Raw genomic sequence first — 18513 nt, 5'->3', positions numbered from 1 at the left:
GTAATGGAGTAGTACAGACGGAAATGTTATTGCTGATGCCTATTCTCGATTTTGCCCCAATAGGTGCAAGGCACCAAAATAATCTTTCGAATACTGTTTTTTCCTTCTTCTTTAATATGCATGACTTTGAGCTGAGTCAAGTTCCATCATCGATAATTAGAAGAAAAACTCCCACATCCTGCCCTGCATATGATTCACAAACCAGATAATTCCAGTTTCCTTGAGTTATAAAAATCATGATTTAAACTTGAGCAGATATGTAGAATATATAAAAATAAGTTTCATCATCAAAATAAATAGATGCACCAAACCCACAAGCGCTCCTCCCGGAAGAACTGTGGTCATACTTCACATCATCTCCTTGGTTTGTTCATCAAGTTTTTTGGTGGACATGCACATTGATGCTTGTTATTGCACAGTGATGACATCACAGCTTCTCCTAGAGGAACTTAAAAAGGGTCGGTGTCTTTGGATTGGTCCCACCTAAACGCCGTTCTTGACTAGCTCGTGGACGCCGCTCTCGTCGATGATGAGCGTGGGGTGGAAATCTCGACCCTTCACCAGCGCTTCCAGACCCTTTCGGGAAAAATGTTGATTAGGACATTACCTTGTTCCTTCAAAATCATATCTATTTTGAATGATTTTGCCCTCTCGAAATAAAAAGTCTTACCTCCCCCCCGTAGGACACCAGCGGAGAGATTTCACATTTGATTGGCAGGTCCGTTCCGTCCTTTAGGCTGGATGGAGGGAGGGATAAAGCAAAATGAAAGGAAATTAAATGTCAAAAAATTGTACAAAAGAGGCAGTGAATCATCGCCTCGCTGTAATTGGGTTAAATTTTGAAAGTGTTGATCATCAAAATGAAGGAAGGAAAGGGTTTGATGTCGGAAAAATGATGACGCCGGCGCTGGCATTCGTACCACCTGTGCAAGTGGCCGCCACGCCGCCATCATTTAATTTCTTTCGATACGAGAAAAACGACAAGGCGGGTGGAGAAAGGCACAATCTCAGTAATTACATGTTAGCGGTCTCGCCGAGTATGGTAAGATGATTGAAGAGTAAAAGAGAGAGAGCAGCCGGATGATTGAAGAGGAAGAATGATCACTTCAGAACATTTGGGCTGGAATTGGATTTGGGCTCACTACAATCGACAAGAGCTGAGATTAGCGTGCGATACATGCCGACGTCTTGCTCCGGATTTTGTGGCCGTTACCTTGATTTCAAAATTAGCACACGAAAAAAAAAAAGCAAAGAAAGATTTGAAGTGTTAAGCTCGCTGTACTTTGTCACCGAATAGTTTCTCAGTACTTGAGCAGTACTAGTTTGGTCTATGACTTGAGACATCAACATTTTGGGCAACTCTAACTACCTCTGATGTTGTTTCATCTCAAGTTGTTACTCCAAGCAAGACATCTTGGCGCACGCGAGCAAAGTGGAGCGAACTGTACATGCTTGGAAAAATATGGTGCTTAAAGCAAACTAAAACCATCTGCATGCACTTGGTGGTGCCAGGGGAGGAGGGGCAGGGGGGCAGGTTTTGGAGAGGGAATTACTTTCTGATGCCATCATCTGTGACAGGGTCTGCTGCTCCATCTCTGGAAACATTTGGTGAGGTGGGACAATGAATGTGAGGTCAACACACACACACACAACAAAACCCCCACAAACAAGGGATGCAAACAAGCAGCACGCACGCCTTGCAGCTGCGCTTACCTGGGTATGGCGGGCACACGCGTGCCATTCTCGTCAATGAAGTGGCCGCCGGCGTTCAGCACCCAGCGGTGGTGGAGGGACATGAGGGCGTGTCTGGCGGTGGTGGGCGTGTCCTTCCCGTCTTGGCGATCGGCGTTCTTCAGCGGGGAGAACTCGTCTTCCCTCAGCACCTCGTACACCACAAACGTCCTGTTGGGAGACACGTGGTTACGATTATATCTTAGACATGATAAATAAATTGGTTAAAAACTCTAAATAAGCCAAAAACAGTTTTTCAGGCACAACCAATATTAAAGTACAGTAGTGTAGTAGGCCTAAATGTTTGAACGAATCAAAGTTGTTTACTTGGCAAACTGGAAGATGTCAAAGACAAATTTTTCCATTTTAATTCCATTGGGTTTGTCAGGACTGACGAGCTGACCCTGGTCGTCCACAAACGGGATCTTCTTCTGGGCCACGTGGTGCTGAAGCTTTGGTTCATACTTCCTGATGGGAGAGAGCGACAATTAGATTTGATCGAGTTGAAGGCTAAACGGTCTCGGTGGGCTTACTCGACGATGTCTTTGAGGAAGGCGAAGCTAAAGAAGTGATTACACATGTTGGCCGCGTTGAACATGAGGCGGCCGTCGGCGCTGCGCTTCTCCGCCGTCGCCAGGGTGATCTCGCTGTACTCCACCACTTGGTAATGCCCGTCGGCCTTGCAGACTACGCCGACGGCCTCCGTCGGGTTGTTTTTCTCTACCACCTGGGAACCAGATTTGCGATAAGAGTGGGGGAACATAAAAAAAAATATTATATTTGAGCATGATAAGATATTGCAGTAAAAAGATATCTATTTATATCAAAACCACATGAGAGGCCTACAACTTCGACTACATGGACCGCCACAAAAAGATCAGATTTCCACTTTTCGCAAGCAGCAGTTTGCACTGAAAGAGGCGAGGAAAAAAAAAGTCAGCCGGTGCTAAATGACAGAGTACTGATGAGGGGGTTGGTGAGCGGGCCGGGTCAACGCTCACCGGGATGCCACATAAACTGCCGAAGGAACTTTATGGAAACCCGACCGAGAGAGCATCTGGACGCACGTTTGCAAGATACGTTATTACATTAGGTGACGTGGATGCTTGTGAAGAAATAGAGGAAGTAAAAGAGGCACATAAAATCCAGATAGATAGGGGTTTCCTCTCTCATTCCAAAAACATGCTTGGTTCGTTCCATTAAATCCCACCAAATAGTCCACATGCGAGTGTGAATACTTGTTTGTCTGTATTTGCCCCAGACTAAGGTTAGACACCACCCGGAGGCTTATTTAGTCATTTGGGGGCCCAAGGTAAACCCACTTATGGGGCCCTGCACATCCGTGTGCTGCAAATATTTTGAATATTGATTCTTCCATTTCTTGAGATGAAGATTTTTTTTGAGTATCATCATCTAACAGTTTACTGCAGTTCATTGGAACATGAATGAAATTTAATACACTGTAGCTAAGCATTTTGACTGCTTTAGCATTCAGATATTAATCACTCACCTAAAAAAGCAAGCCAATAATGAGTCACAATGGATTGGATACTACCCAGGGCATACATGAATAATGTTCCAGTCTTAAAGCATTTGATTCTGTCACAGCTAATCTAGAATGTGACTTAACAAATAAAACACTTTCCGGGTGTGTCAACAATTTATTTATAGCAACACACCAAACAAAAACAGTTTAAATAATTATGTTAGTGGGCGTAAATAGGAGACGAACCAGCCTTTGTCGCCACCTGCTGGTGGGTTGTGGAGGTTGCCATTATTCCGCTATTATTTTTCTATTCTGATTGAGTTGCTGACTAGCATATAGTACTAAAGTTCAGGGCTTGAATCACATCTTTCTGTTTTCATATTCTACCTCACTCTAATAAAGTGTCCAAAAATATGTCACAAGCATGATATTAAAAAAATAAAATCAACCAATGACTCTGGCAGCAGGAAAAAAAAAAAAAGAAAACAGGAAACAAAAGCAAACGCAAAACTAACCTTAGCTCCACAGTCAGCATCCTTCTCCAGACAGAAACCCAAAAATGCTGGGTCAGCCACTTTGACCAGGATGTTATCCACACAGTACACATGTATGTACTCAACCCCCCTCCGCTGCATGTCATCCAAGATGCCCTGGTTGCCCAAGGCTCTGTACAGACCCCCATTTCCATCTAAAACGCAGGAGGAAGCCATTTTGTTTTTAGTCTTTTGCACAAAGTCCACAAAAGCAGACGCTAAAGAAGTGCAAATTACCAGGGGCCATGGAGACCTTGCATGTACTCTCCAGGATAATCTTGCTGTCGTAGTCCATTGCCGGGAGCATGCCCTGCTGGAAAAAGATGACGCTGCTCTTGTCCAAGCCAAAATAGTTAAGGCGTGAGAAGAAGTCTTTGGTGGATTCCATGGTCCTGCCGCTGGTCATGATGTACCTGGATGGGAGAGCCACCAGATGGCGTGAAAAAAGAAATCAAATAAAATGCTAAGATGCTACTAGATGTCCGTAACGACCTCGACGATGACATCACCGACGGATTGTCTTTACACACGTGTCACTTTTATGGCATTTGAGTCATTCATATTTTATCATGTCCTTGACTCCACAAGGAACTTCCTTGATTGTGTGATACGCCTATAACCCATTTCAATGATCTATTGACCGAAGCGAGGGCAGACAATAAACGGGTGAACTTCCGCCTTACCAAGGAACGTTGGACTTTTTCTTGTGCTTTTCCTCACTCAGCCGCTGCAGCTTCAAAATACGCTCGGCCTGGATTTGGAAGAGGGTCTTGTGGGACGGGAGCCCCACGTCGTACATCCCTTTGGGGTAGGAGACCCCGAGTCTGGTTCCCTGACCGCCGGCCAGTAGTAGAACGGCCACTTTACCCTGGGAGATGCATTCCAGGCCTGAAAGGGGAGGGCTGGAGTTAATATTGATAATGTAACATCACATTAAGATTAGATTGTTGAACATGACAACTTCATGCTTTGTAACACTATCTAATCTGTAAGAATGGTCATAGTACATTTATATTACCTTCATTAATAATTGAAATGGAATTGCAACAATAAATACATCATGCACTGCTGCATGACATTTTGGTTCACTGGGAATTTATTCTTGAAGTGAGTTTGTTGGGCTGAGTCATGTGGCTTTTTTTTTGTTAACCCAAAAATTACATTATACAGTATTAATTGTCAACGTGACTCACACAGGGAAGAAAAAGCAAAAAAAAAAAAAAAAGTAGCTCAACAAAAGATGGACTGACATTGATGATTTGATTTTTTTTTTTTTTATGGAGCTCCAGAGCTTTATGGATTCATAAAGTTTATGGCTGTTCTGTTTTACCTTACATAAACGGCTACTACGTGACTTCATTCGCAATGCTCCTGGTCTTGTGAAGAAAAACAATAACTTGGGGCGGACCTGCTAGACTTTGACTAGCCACCCAAACTTATACACACACACACACACCATATGCTGGAAAGCAGTGATCTAATCAACAAGGGTACAAAACATATTCTGCCTACGTCAAAGATGAAATTAAAACCAGATGACTACAGTGCGACCACCGCAACCACCCTCCGCCCTTCTGCTGTCATCTTCCTGTGTGACGTAAAACTTACCGTTTTTTTCCGTGTATAGTGCGCAAAATTTTACTAATTTATTGTCCTAAAATCCGGGGTGCGCATTATACATGGGTACAAAAAAAAAAAAAATAATAATAATTTTTTTTTTTTTTTTTTTTTTAAGTCCCAATGATCGTCACACACGCAGGGAGGCAATGGGTCCCATTTTTATAGTCTTTGGTATGGTCTTAACTAGGCTGGATGTAATTTTTTTTGTTGGCGTTGATTTCTGCGACTGCCCATAAACGCACCACCGCGCTTCGTGCGCGCACGGGACAGCAAACGAGCAGGTGATCGAGCAAGCGTCTGATACGAGAGCATTGCGGTCGCATGGAGCGTGTTTGAAGTGAACAGCAGAGAAGAAAGGCAAAGTGTTGTGAAATAAAATGCACAGAACGGATGCGCAAGACACGTCAGCTATATAAAGAGCGAGAGTTGTTTTCTTCCTATTAGTTTCAATTCACAGTTTAATTAGCAGTTTCAATCAGCAAATAACAAAATGCGTATTACAGGTAATATTTTATTTCACAACACTTTGCCTTGTTCCTTTGGTCTCTGCTGTTCATCCTAAAACACAAAGGCGCTCTTTAAGCAATGCGACAGTGAGCGCCCGGCGCGCTGCGGTTGCGCGACCGCACCAAATTAAGCTCCCTGCGCAGTGCGCACTGAGGTCCACTTAAATTTTAGAAAGTACATCAGGACTTTAAAAATATCTTCTAAATTTCAGCGACGGCTCTGTCACAATAATCGACCAGCCCGGTGCAGTTGGGCGGTCGGCGGCGCGCTACGGTTGAGCGTTCTCTCGCGCGCTCTCTCTCTCTCGCTCTCTCTCGCACACACGCAAACCAGATATCATACGGAGGCCGCCATTACAGATGCGCAGAACGGATGAGCAAGACACGTCAGCTATATAAAGAGCGAGAGTTCAGTTCTCTACCTAAATCCGTATTACAGGTAATATTTTATTTCACAACACTTTGCCTTGTTCCTTTCTTCTCTGCTGTTCACTTCAAACACGCTCCATGCGCACGGAGCGCGGTGGTGCGTTTACGGGCAGTCGGAGAAATCAACGCCAACAAAAAAAATTACATCCAGCCTAGTTAAGACCATACCAAAGACTATAAAAATGGGACCCATTGCCTCCCTGCGTGTGTGACGATCATTGGGACTTAAAAAAAAAAAAAAAAAAATTAAATTTTGTTTTTAAAAAAATTCATAAAAATTGGGTGCGTATTATACATGGGTACAAGCTTTTTTCCAGCATCAGCATGCCATTTTTAGGGGTGCGTACTATACATGGGGGCGCACTATACACGGAAAAAAACGGTAACTGACCAAACTAGTTGCGCAATAAAAATAATCAACACAAGATGACTTTTAGGGAGCCGGTGTATTTTTCCTTTTCCTTTCGGTGTTATCTTTGCTATTCAGACTGACATTGACTTGAAATAGAAAATGTCACTTTTGACACACCTTTCACTTCTCTTAGCAACACAAACACTGTGACTCAAAAGTCAAACACGGCACTCGTGTTTTTTTGTTTGTCATCCCACTCCCAAAAAAAAAAAGAAATTTGGATTACCTTTTTCCTCCCAGCGTTTAACACTTCCCCTGTCCCTCGTCACACTCCCAAGCACATCCTGGGCCACCGGCTCCATGCGGGCATCCATCTTCTCGTTCTTGCTGCTGGAGACGGATGACTCCATGGCTCTCTTGAAGAAGACGTTGATCTCCTGGAAGTCGATCCCTTGCAACTCCTGGTTTAAGGAGTCACGCTGCTCAGGGCTTAGTTTGTCCCAGAAGCGGATCAGGTGAGACTGGCCGGCCTCAGTCAGCCTCCGGAGGAGTCCGCTGGCGTTCGGGTCCATGATCAGTAATGGCTTTGCTAAGAAATAAATTGATACTGTCAATTTATTTCATTCCTAATAGCCATACAATAAATGATTCACTTCGAAGTGAAGGATACAACAGTAAATTATCTTTTTTTTTTTTGTCGACTCAAAAGTAAGGATTTGCTGAAATGGAAGTCCATCCATCCATTTGAGTCAACTGAAAAAAAATGTATTATGATTGTTATACAAAAGAAAGATTAAAGCAACAGAAAAATAAGATAGTGATGACAAATTGAGCTTTTAGTAGCACAGTGCCATTTCTAGGGTGTAGTTATAGCACGGATTGATTGATGAGTGACACACCCAACTAGTCTTTTTAAATCTTGAACTGAAAAGATAAAGTCAAACATTAAACCTGTTAAAGCAACCTGCCAGTCCACAAAACCCTCACACAATGTTTTGTTTGTCCGTGGACCAATATAATATATATATATAATATTTAATATGTCGTGTCACCGTGGGATAGTGGGAAACGCAATTTCGATCTCTTTGAATGTCTTGACATGTGAAGAAATTGACAATAAAGCAGACTTTGACATCAGCAATCTACAAAGCTATTAAGTTGACGGCACCATACGATACCCGTAACAAAGACACATTTTGGCCATGTTTAATATTTAACTTATGGTTAGGGTAAGGTAGCGCATTCGAGCGATACATGAGCAATGTAAATAACAATTTTAGGTTGAGAACGTGATTCGGCGCTGCGGGCGAGTTTGGAGTAAAATGTGCCAGTTGACGAGTCGTGTATCTACCATTTAGCGTTGTTGGCCGTAGTATAACAACGAATACAAGAAATATGCATTCATTGTTATTATAACTTACCTAGTGGGAGTGTCACTCCTAAGTCGAACGTTCCACGCCACAATTGAAGCTTTCTTGTCCGGGTCCGAACGGCTCACAAACCCGGACACCGCCTCTTGTTACGTCACGCCTGACGTGGCGGGCGGAGATACAATGCTGCCTTCAGCTGATCCTCGTAAATTGCATAACAAGTTTAATAATAAACATAAAAGCTGCGCCTTCCCTGTACGAGGCGTGATAGCCCATCCCAAGGAGAGCTTTTGAAACACCCATGAATCGGGGCCAAGAATGTTATAAAAACAGGTATTGCTTTTGTTTAAAAATACTTAAGCACATTTCAAATTCCGTGGTTGCTTTGTATTTACTTTCAACTCTACCTGATGAGGGCAGCACTCGCAAAGACGTCAGCCGGAAGTAGTGTCAATAAAGCGTATTGTAATACCACAGAAGAAGTCGATTTGTTGACATCCCACTCCTATCTGACAGTCCCTGCCGAGTGTCTGTCGTTCTCGCCTCCCGAAAAGAGATGAAGAAGCTTTTCGATGACTTCAAGAAGGACATCAAATTCAAATCGGCGGGCCAAGGGAAGAAGCTAACGGAAGATAGCAAGTAAAAGGCAGACCTCCCTCCCCACCCGCATGAGCTAACCAAAGAGCTAAATACGTTAGCGCCGCGTCGTATTGTATGCCCCTTTATAATTAAACAGATCGGCTTTTGTTTACACTTTGTCTGCGTTACAACCCTCATTTAATTTAGCTGTTGTCGTTAGTTGTTTTGCAACGTAGTACTCAGCAAGCGTCTAATTTCAGGCTGGCTAACGGTTAAGTCCCACACAATCTTATTAAGTCATGTGACCACTCCTAAACACCCCTTCTGATTCTTAACGAGATAGGAAGCGTAAGCTTAGTAGAATCTTTCTGTTTTGTGTCACAAAGAGGTGCACCTGAGAGAGGGCAGAGGAGCTCCAGTGGAACGCAGCATCACCGCGATGCTCCCAGCGAGGGATCCCAACGAGCAGGAGCGGCAGCTCTGGCCAGGATTGAACAGCACCAGCGGCCGAAGGTCCACACCTCCCAGATTGCCATCAGGAACCAAGGTGAGACATGTAGAGCACTGCCAGTGACACAAGTGTGGGACAAGAGTCACTATCCACTTTATTTTACACGTAGATGAGTAATAATTTAACTTTAACTTTTGTTTAATGCTGCAAATGCCAGCTTTGTCACTGTCGCGCCAACAGTCAGTTGCTCTTCATAAAATATTGCAAGTGCCTGACTCGAGATCGAATATTTTGTGAAACATTTAGAGACTGGACGTGTTAGTATTTGATGAACACATGTGGTTGTTCCAAAAGTATGTCATGTCAAAATAAAGGTGTGCGCATATTTCAGTGAAACGAGAGCTGGAGGCCGAAGCCGCTGCTGTGGCAGAAAGAGACAGGGCGACAACTGCAGAGGTACATTGTGTTTGAATCATCCTTAATATTTCTGACTGAGAAAGTAAAAAAAACAACTAGTTATGAAACAAAAACATAGTTCAAGTTCTCCCCAACACCGACAGGGAACCGACATTGCCGTGAAAGAGAATCTCTCGGTGACTGGCGTGTATTTCACCTGCCCGCTAACAGGAGCCATCCTAACAAAGAGCCAACGGGATGCCCACATAAAAGAGGCCATTTTTATGGTATGCCTAAAAAGATTCACGTGTGTGAAAGCCACCATGATTACTAACTGTGTTTTGTCGGTATCAGCGGTTTGAGGAGGACGACGTGGAAGCATCCGTCATGATGATTCACACGTTCAACAAAGACAAAGAGAAGGTGAAAGCAGCAGTGGACATCATAAGCAAGTAAGATGGCTGAAGATATAAAATGCCTCTTGGAGGCCAAAAACATTTTACTCCTTCTTTTCCAGATATGTGGAAAATATTTGTAAGAATCCTTCAGAAGAGAAATACAGGAAGATTAAACTAAGCAACAAAGTCTTTCAGGTATGGCTTGCCTGTTTCATTGACTGGACTACTGCCATCTGTTGGTTTAAAGACTAAATTACATGTTTTTTTTTTTGTTTTGGGTTTTTTTTAAGGAAAAAGTGCACTGTGTGGAAGGCACGAGAGAGTTCTTGCAGGCTCTTGGATTTACAAGCACGATGCTTCCTGTCGACGGTCAAGGTAAATCGATCACCGGGGGAGGTTGATCAAATGCAAAACACAATTGTATTAAAAAGTGAAATACCTCTACTCACGCTTGTGCTTACCGGAGTTCAGAAGAAGAAGAGGAGTTCCTGGTGTTGCCCGAGCAGAGTTCCGACGCCCTGGAGCTGATGAAGGAGCGGCGGGATCGTTTGCAGCGCGGCGAGCCCGTCAGAGCGCAACTGGACCGTCAGGCTCAAGCCTTCCGACCGTCGAACAACGCAACCCGCTTTGAGCTGCCGTCTGAGTTCTACAACCTGAGCGCCGAGGAGATCAAGAGGGAGCAGCAGATGAGGTTGAAATCTGCAAATTGGAGAGTCTTATTTCAGGATGAAGACCTTTAATTCATGTGTGTTAGGAGTGACTTAGTGGAGAAGAACTCCGTACTTCGTACCAAAGCCATGAGGGAGCGAGATGAGCAAAGGGAGAGGAGGAAGTACAACTACACTCTGCTCCGCATTCGGTTACCCGATGGAACCCTGCTCCAGGGTACGTACATCACACAACAGGCACAGATGGAACCTCAAGTCATACAATTGAACAGGCAATGTTTTAAAATCATATTTTAACACTACGTCTGACCTCAGGGACGTTCTACGCCTGGGACCGACTTCCGGTGCTGTTCAGCTTCGTGCGAGACTCCCTGGTGGACGGCTGGCAACCCTTTGAGCTCATCGCTCCCGGTGGTCACAAGTTGCAGGAGTCCGAGGACGTGGCTCTGGTCGAGTGCAACCTGGTGAGTGACGCCAAGAGATATGTAAATATCATGTAGCCTCAATCCAGAATGTGTCAATTATATATTTTTTTGTCTGAAAGGTGCCCACAGCTCTACTCACATTAGCCTGGGATGCAGCCGTGCAGGCAGACATTGCGGCAGCAGGCGGTAAAAGCTCAGCCCTCCTCAAACCGGAATTGCTGGAGACCATTCGCAACTTGAGCTGAACCGAGCGAGCGCACACAGAGTCCATGCCAACTTTCCTCCCTGGCATCGCCGGCCGGGCATGAAACTGCCCCTCACCAACTGTTACGCTCGTATTTATTACCGTTGTTGTTCATCGTCTAACAAGCGCTAACTTTTGCTCACGGCATCCAACAGACTAAAAGAGAAAGCGATTCATGTTTCCATTTAAGCTTACTTGACAATTATTCAAACCGGACCCAATCCGACTGCATGTGTCAATGTAGAAGAAGAAAAAAAAACAAGGTCTGTGAATTGTTCTTGTTTGTATCAAACATCTACTAAATTTCATGCAAAATCAAAAGAAAATCCCGGTCACGCTTCAGTATTTGATTTAATCTTGGACTTCATCGTTTAACCCAATGATGTCTTTATTTTGTTTTCATGTACACACAAACACTCTAGGGGGGACTTAATACACTTTATTTTCTTCCATCTAATGGTGGATAAAGGTGACAACTACCTCACATTGCTTGTCTTTCTATCAAACACTAACGTAGATCTAGTGAGCCACGGGGCGATGTGGTTATAGTCACCTTAATGCTAATTAATTATTAAATCCCCACATTTCTCCATGTGTTCTACGGTTTTGGAAATGGGTGAGCGGTTTGTCAACCTGTTCTGCCTGAAATAAACAATTGCTTGCATCAGGACAGATTTGTGAGCCTCATTGCTTTGGAATATTTGTTCCCCAATTTTCTCCTAGATTTGTTTTCCTCTTGGGAGTTAGCATTTGGGAATGTTGACTCGGTTCTGGACAAACACATTTTTTCATTGATCCCGATGAAAACAACCTAGGACCGGTAGAAGACCTTGTCTGCCAAACAAGCGACAACAGCACTTATCCTCTGGTAATATCCTGCATTTTTATTTTGGTAGACACCGACTGTACAGTATTTCAATTTTGAAAAAAATGAAAACATAATGCAACCATTTTATTTCCGTTTAATGATTTCTTTTCTTATTCAAGTATGCTTGCAAAACGCGTTTTGATATAAAACATTTCTTCACTGGATCTAACTGTACAAGTACAGGTCTAGCAGCTACTCCAGTGACGTATCCGGGGTTTGGAAAGAATCGGCGTAAACAAATGGAGGAACCTTAAATCTGAACCTGACTTCTGGCAGTCTATATACATAACATCAATACTCAATTTCTAAAATGTAAATAATGCTGGGTTTTTTTTGGACGCTTTTCATCATGAGTGGTGCGCCACAACTGTCCGAAACTTGAAAACACACCACGCATGCCCGAGAGACCTTGGCAATGCCGGCGTGAGCACAATGCGCCATTTCACTTCCCTTACCATGCTCACAGAGGAAGACAAAGACGACCAGAGCGAGGAAGCCGGCAAGCACCTTGCTTTCTGTTTAGGCTGTGGCTAGTGTTGGAGCAGCGCTGGCCACTGGGAGAGCGGCTGTGTTGGACGGGGTGACTTCCATCATGTCGCTTCCCTTAGTGAAGGAATTCTCTCCGGCTGTGCCTACAGAGTATAACATTTTGATAGACTGTTCAAAAACAAACACCTAAACTCCTAATTGTGATTAATAATAGGTATATGCATGATAATTATTATAGATTATATAATTATTAGAGACTTTTTTTGGCTCATCACTTTGCATACCAATGATGATGCAATCATCGTCATCGTCCTCTGCGTCAGCTTGAAAACCGTCAGTCTCCATTTCTTCTGTCTAACAGACATTACGACAGACAATGTGAGCTAAAAATGTTTTATTTTTAAAAAAAAAAAATCTATTAAAATTAGTTACCTGTTCTCGGCCGTTACATCGCTTCATGAATTTGGTGATGGACATGGTGCCGGTGCTTTTCCTCTTGGACGCCGCCGACGTGACGGAGGGAGTCTGCGGCGTGTTGGGAGAGTTGCCCTCGGAGCCCGTGGCCGCTTCCTCGCGTGACTCCTCCCGTGCGCCGCTGGTCACGTAGGACCACTGGCCGGGCACAGGGAGTGCCTCCAGGCCAAAGCGGGACAGGACGTCCGCGTGTACGTACCAGCAGCAGCGTCGGTAGGTGGAGCGCTTCTCATAAACGGCATTGGTCTGGATTAAGCGCTTCAACTGTGTTCTGAGGAGAAATGGGGATCATAAACTACAATTTCTGCTAAGGATTAAAAGAATGTAAAAAATAATATCTATACTGGGTTTAAATGCAATAATAATACAGACAATCGACAGACACCGTAAAGAAGCTATGGCTTTACCGAGTGGGCACATCCGCCGAGCTTTCTGGGCTGGACAGCTGAGGAGGCGGCGAGCTGGACGTGGTTTTCTGGCGACAATGTTCCTGAAACTCTGTGATAATGACTTTACTGCTGTTCAGGTTGCCGTGAAGCAGCGGCAGCAGCTGGCCAAGCACTGTTGAGAAAAAGTTGATCAAAATAGTACAGCTTAAGTTGGTACAAAAAAAAGGTAAGTAAACAAAACACCCTTCACACTTACACTGTGCTTTTCTGTTGTTCTTTTCAGCCTGCTCCTCTGGGCTGGGGCTCATATCAGCTTTGGGTAACGGTTCGATGAGGCACACGGCGTACGATTGCAGAAGATCCGAGATGGGCCCGTCGCCCTCCCAGAGGCAGCCCCTCACCACCGGCTGGAGCACCTTCATCTTGTTCTTGGTGGACATCAGCTCTTCCCACTCCCTGGCTTTCAGCCTCTGCTGCAGTTTCTGCTTTTCCAGGTCACCGCCGTCCTGCAGAGGAGCATGGCTGTTAGGACAGCAAGCTATTAAAAATAAAAAAATCCATCTGACGACCATCATACCACTTCTTCAAGTGCGCCCTCGTCGTCCGAGAGATAGCCGTGAGGAACAAAGAAGCCGTCATTGTCGTCATCGTCCTCACCTCCCTCATCCTCGTCCTCCTGAAAAGGGTAACCGATTTAAACATAACAAATCTTAACACAATTCCAAGGAACTGTTTGATTAGTAACGCAAGCTAGGCAGCGATGCAGAGAAAATCCAGATTTGGGCAATGCCATCTGGCATCAACTCATTTGTCCACCAACTCACCCCTTCACTGTGTGAGAGGGACTCCCCGGGTTCCTCTTCCTCCCACTCTTCATCGCTATCCACCTCATAGTCCAACAAATCCTGCCGTTCAAAGGGAACACGACAGTATGAATGAGCTCGCTACAATGACAAAAGCTTTTGACTCGCTTGCTATTGTGTTGTGGCACTTGAAAGCGGAATGTGGCCTTACCGTGTCTTTCCTGAGGGGGCAGCGTGGGGAGATGTGCAAACTCTTCTTCCTCCAGGTGCCCCAGTAAGCTGGACGGTGGTTCTCACGAAACAGCAGCAGTTTCATTGGTCCGTACGGTTTGCGGTCCGGCACGCCTTCTGGTTTGGACCCGTCGACGGCTGTACAATCGCTGAGAACGCAAAATAGTTCAATCTATGTTAAATACGTGATTTTAAATGGTCCCCAATTGTTTCTCAAAGCCTGCAAAAAGGATCAGTGCAATTCAAATATCTCACCTCTCAGGGATGGCCACTCTGGGTCTGGTAGCGGCAGAGCGTCGAGGTTTCTGGTTGATCCAGTCCTTCAGTGAACACGGTCTGTCGCTGGGGTGCAACAAATATCGATCCAGTTCCTCCAAGGCAGACTCCTCGCATTGTACCCGGCACAACGGCGCCATGCACATGTTGTACTTGATCTCGAAGGGCGCAAACTTCCCACAGGCCACTGCGAGAGTCTGACAAGGGGAAGCAGATTCATGAGTTCTGGGTAAAAGGAGGGGGCTTCAACAGTTGGGTGACATCCCCACGGGGAAACTCAACTCACCTTTGGAGCCTGCGGGGTTTTGGGTTTCTGGAAAAACCTTGTGATCTCGGCCTTCTCTGCTTTGAGACGCTGAAAAAGTCAAAGTTAGAAAAAACTGTAAACAAAGTTAGTTTTTGATAAAAGGAACAAGACAACATTTTCTGTCGAGAGAAATGCGCTTTCGTCATATGAACCCACGTCTTTCTCTTCTTTCACTCGCTTCTCCTCTTCCTTCATCCGCTTCTCCTCCTCTTTCTTGCGTTTCTCCTCAAGCTTGGCCCTGTGGTGGAAATGTGTTTAAAAACACTGAGCGGTAAAATAAAAAACAGGATGCTGGAACCTTGCGGCGGCGTGACTCACTCTAGCTTGGATTTGCGCTGCTCCTCCTTGGCTTTTAGCTTCTCAGCTTTTTCCCGCTCCTCCTTCTCCCTTTTCTCCCGCTTCTCTCGCTCATCCTTTTCCTTCTTCTCTCGTTTTTCCCTTTCGCGCTCTTCCTTCCGCTTGCGGCTCTCTTCCCTCTTTTTCTCCTTGGCTGACTTGGCCTCTTCCTTTTGCCGCGCTTTCTCCTGGCGTAGCCGAAGGAGCTCTTCTTGCTCTTGAGGACTCTGAAGGGGGCGTGGGGGGGCAAACAAGAACCTTGATTTTTCTTTTCAGTAACCGCTAAATAATGTCACACAATCTAAGACCATCAAATTATTTTCAGAAAAAATATAATCCCAGTTTGATTCACCTTTAGCGAGCGTCTTTTTATCTTCTTGCTATCAACAGGGATTTTAGGAGTGCTTGTTAGTTCCTAGAAGGGAAAAATCTGATTTAAGTTGACAGAAAGGTGCAAATTTTATCGCTCTGGTCAAAACTCAGATGATGGAAGATTAAATGTTTTATGTGGCTGGCCAGTCAGTTCATAGGTCATCACTAGAACTGCAAACCTAAAACGAATTATATGCAAAGAACAATCAAGGGGAAAATTCATCCATCCATTGCGAGCTGCTGTTTACTGAACAAAGAGCCTTTCTAGGACAAGGTGTGAGAGGCACGCGATCATGCGAGCACATACTGTAGTCGGCGTGGTGGAGGGTGTGTGCTCGTCTTTTTTAGTCCTCTCCGGCGTGGAATTATCTGACAAGTTTGATAGAGTTGACTTGTTGCCAACACTGGACACGTTCCCCGATGCATTCTGCTCTTCCGGCTCGCTGTCGGTGTCTTGCGTCGTATCGAGCGGTACGATCCCATCCTCCTCGACCTCCTCGGCCGCCGTCACGATATCGTCGTCTTTATTTTCCGGGACTTCATCGCAGTCAGACGTGTGCGTGTTAGCGGTGCGATCCAGACATTTGGATTCCTCACAAGACAGGCTCGTGTCCCTGCTGCTTTGTCTGTCTTTTAACGTGCGACGAGGGGTGACGAAAGGATCTTGGCACTTGATGGGAGAAGGGCCGTCGTCGGTCAGATCGGTAATGTTCTCGTCTGAGGCTGACGGGCGCCTTTTGCTGAGGAAGCAATCAAGGGGCCCACAGCCATTAACCAAGGGGGGTCTACTGGACAGGGGGAGAGGGGAGGACTCTATGTCATTCTCTCTGTCAGAAACTCCCGTTTCAGGGCAAGCATGTGCACAGGGGCGCTTCGGCGATGCCTGGTTTTCTTTTGGTTCCGGGTTCAGGCGCTTGAAGGGGAGGCGAGCTGCGTGCGACAAAAACAAAAAAAGTAGCGTTACTGGAAATGGTTGTTATAAATATGGTGAGGAATAATTATTATGGAAAATTTAGTTTTGAATTGATTGCGTACAAATGGGTGGAGTGGGTGCCCACTAATCAAGTGCTTTTTTTTGGGTCCATATTTACCTTGTACCAGTTTCTTGTTGGCCTTAGTAGGTTTACAATCCATAGCTAAAAAGAAACAGAAAGAAAAATAATATTGAAAACAAATATACAATGTATTTAATATGAACACAGGGTATAATAAATATAGAGGGCTAGGTCTTGGTTTCAAAAAAGGAGTGATCACTGTGTTCCACTTGACCTTTCGTGGCAGGTGTTGCAATGCATCTGACGTTCATTTACATGAATAATGGTGCCCATTTTGTTACAAATGGTTTTGTTATTGACTTCTTCTCCCGCCACCCAGTGGTGCAATGACAAAGATGAACCAATAAACCGTTGACCATACGAAGCCGAAAAGAAAGCTGCGTTCCCGTCAAGAAGTCTTTAATAAATAACTAGAACAAATAAAAGATCTGAGCTAAATACATAATCAATTAGGTCGTCGAACACAATGTGGATTCGGTTAGCTTAGCAAAACTAGCCTAAGAAGGCCAAGCGGACAGCGGCAGCTCCAGCTGTATCATTCCGTGTTCGAACACCTTTAAACGGCGAGGGGCCTGCCGATGATAGATTGCCGGTGCGGGAAAGGTGACACCCGTTATACACGGCGACATGAACTAAGCCGGACAGTTGAACCAACGTCAACCAAATTACGTTTCGTATCATTTAACGTCAACATTTGACTGGTAGTTTAGTCTCACCGATAACTTTGACTAACCGCGTAGAGGTGACGAAAGTTAGCATTTTCGCGAGGCCAAAGGCGAAACTGCCAAGGAAGTTTACATATATGTAAGTTACACATGCCACCATTTAAAAGTAAAAGGTCAAAATAAAACGACATTTACAAGTATATTCCGATACACATCAACATGCTAGTGACATTAGCATACCTCGTCTACGGGGTGTTGAAGCTGCCAAGTGTCCCTCCGCTGATGGTGCCTCCGCCGCCAACATCCTTGTTCTAACCTCGGGTGACCTTCTCCGCTGGATGAAGTTTCGGTGTGACGGCACGAAAACAGCCCCGGTCGAATGGGGGATCTTTACCCTTTATCGCTAGATAGCTGACATGTATCCCCCAGAAGCAGTGTTACACTTCGGCTTCTCCAAAGTCCCTCCGCAGCTTCCCCGCTGCCTGCCTCGCGCTCTAGTCAGAATTGGCGGGAGTGTGTTGCCTGCGTCAGAAAGAACACCTGATTGGTCAGGCGGAAAACATTGGAGCGTAAAGTAGTGCGTTTGTTGTGTTTGACTACACTGCGCGTTTATAAACCGCCCACCTTTAGTAAAGGATTGAAATTTAAATTATTATTTATACAATTGCCACCTGTTAGTATTAATTAGTAGTTAAGTGTTTCTGATTATTACTAACGCTTATTTGAGTGAATAATTACTTATGTCCACTACGGGAACATTGATTGCAATAAACTAACGCTCCCTGATTATATGCCTCACACTCTTGCATTGGGCGTTCCGATTGGCTACCAAGTTTAGTAAGATACATTCATGATAAGCGAGAAATCGGAATTTGGAGATGTCTGAAGTACTCATCTCATAATGGTGCCACTTATTCTGCAAGCATCTTTTAAACTTTCCACTCTTTGTGGTGATACATTTATGAAAAAGCTGAGAGAAAACTGAAACGGGACAAAACTGAAAGAAGAAAGCGTATTGCCGCGAGCACATCGCTTACAATGTAAATTATTTCTCAATTAT

The 18513-nt window shown here is 44.7% G+C and overlaps 3 protein-coding genes across 4 annotated transcripts; 1 reads left to right on the top strand and 2 right to left on the bottom strand.

The window, feature by feature from the left end:
• Nucleotides 1-94: 94 nt before the first annotated feature.
• uap1 (UDP-N-acetylglucosamine pyrophosphorylase 1) lies at nucleotides 95-8308 on the bottom strand. 2 transcript variants are annotated; one of them, XM_061297368.1, is made up of 11 exons: nucleotides 8079-8308; nucleotides 6944-7246; nucleotides 4434-4638; nucleotides 3988-4163; nucleotides 3733-3905; nucleotides 2265-2458; nucleotides 2059-2199; nucleotides 1714-1902; nucleotides 1554-1595; nucleotides 671-737; nucleotides 95-576 (listed from the first exon to the last, which is right to left on the bottom strand). In XM_061297368.1, the coding sequence occupies exons 2-11, from the start codon at nucleotides 7227-7229 to the stop codon at nucleotides 484-486; spliced, it is 1566 nt and encodes a 521-aa protein (XP_061153352.1). In that variant the 5' UTR covers nucleotides 7230-7246; nucleotides 8079-8308; the 3' UTR covers nucleotides 95-483. The 2 variants fall into 2 exon arrangements, with proteins under 2 accessions (XP_061153352.1, XP_061153353.1); XM_061297369.1 differs by lacking the exon at nucleotides 1554-1595 and having other exon boundaries at nucleotides 8079-8286.
• Nucleotides 8309-8486: 178 nt separating this feature from the next.
• Nucleotides 8487-11858, top strand: ubxn6 (UBX domain protein 6). The gene is made up of 11 exons (XM_061297370.1): nucleotides 8487-8666; nucleotides 8993-9153; nucleotides 9449-9513; nucleotides 9618-9740; nucleotides 9808-9905; nucleotides 9971-10046; nucleotides 10142-10226; nucleotides 10323-10542; nucleotides 10606-10736; nucleotides 10835-10983; nucleotides 11064-11858. Exons 1-11 carry the CDS (start codon nucleotides 8584-8586, stop codon nucleotides 11187-11189), a joined length of 1317 nt encoding a protein of 438 aa, XP_061153354.1. The 5' UTR covers nucleotides 8487-8583; the 3' UTR covers nucleotides 11190-11858.
• A 269-nt stretch (nucleotides 11859-12127) lies between these two features.
• On the bottom strand, nucleotides 12128-18366 carry chaf1a (chromatin assembly factor 1, subunit A (p150)). Its single transcript, XM_061297366.1, has 16 exons — nucleotides 17694-18366; nucleotides 16825-16869; nucleotides 16041-16663; nucleotides 15714-15776; nucleotides 15344-15588; nucleotides 15182-15263; nucleotides 15005-15073; nucleotides 14698-14915; nucleotides 14423-14591; nucleotides 14233-14313; nucleotides 13986-14084; nucleotides 13665-13914; nucleotides 13427-13580; nucleotides 12978-13290; nucleotides 12830-12899; nucleotides 12128-12688 (listed from the first exon to the last, which is right to left on the bottom strand). The coding sequence occupies exons 1-16, from the start codon at nucleotides 17755-17757 to the stop codon at nucleotides 12576-12578; spliced, it is 2658 nt and encodes an 885-aa protein (XP_061153350.1). The 5' UTR covers nucleotides 17758-18366; the 3' UTR covers nucleotides 12128-12575.
• Nucleotides 18367-18513: the final 147 nt, after the last annotated feature.

Source organism: Syngnathus typhle, linkage group LG14, assembly GCF_033458585.1.
Source record: "Syngnathus typhle isolate RoL2023-S1 ecotype Sweden linkage group LG14, RoL_Styp_1.0, whole genome shotgun sequence".
NCBI classification, from domain to species: domain Eukaryota; kingdom Metazoa; phylum Chordata; class Actinopteri; order Syngnathiformes; family Syngnathidae; genus Syngnathus; species Syngnathus typhle.
This window is presented reverse-complemented; position numbering and strand designations above follow the sequence as displayed.

Excerpts from the sequence above, each read along its gene's own strand:
- uap1 (XM_061297368.1), bottom strand. The coding sequence starts at position 7,229 with ATGGACCCGAACGCCAGCGGACTCCTCCGGAGGCTGACTGAGGCCGGC. Across the intron at positions 2,200-2,264 it reads TTCCTCAAAGACATCGTCGA|GAAGTATGAACCAAAGCTTC; the intron begins GTAAGCCCACCG and ends CTCTCCCATCAG. Across the intron at positions 1,903-2,058 it reads GACATCTTCCAGTTTGCCAA|GACGTTTGTGGTGTACGAGG; the intron begins GTAAACAACTTT and ends GTCTCCCAACAG.
- ubxn6 (XM_061297370.1), top strand. The coding sequence starts at position 8,584 with ATGAAGAAGCTTTTCGATGACTTCAAGAAGGACATCAAATTCAAATCG. Across the intron at positions 9,514-9,617 it reads ACAGGGCGACAACTGCAGAG|GGAACCGACATTGCCGTGAA; the intron begins GTACATTGTGTT and ends CAACACCGACAG. Across the intron at positions 9,906-9,970 it reads GCAGTGGACATCATAAGCAA|ATATGTGGAAAATATTTGTA; the intron begins GTAAGATGGCTG and ends CTTCTTTTCCAG.
- chaf1a (XM_061297366.1), bottom strand. The coding sequence starts at position 17,757 with ATGTTGGCGGCGGAGGCACCATCAGCGGAGGGACACTTGGCAGCTTCA. Across the intron at positions 14,916-15,004 it reads AAACCCCGCAGGCTCCAAAG|ACTCTCGCAGTGGCCTGTGG; the intron begins GTGAGTTGAGTT and ends TCCCCTTGTCAG. Across the intron at positions 14,314-14,422 it reads GCCCCCTCAGGAAAGACACG|GATTTGTTGGACTATGAGGT; the intron begins GTAAGGCCACAT and ends TTTGAACGGCAG.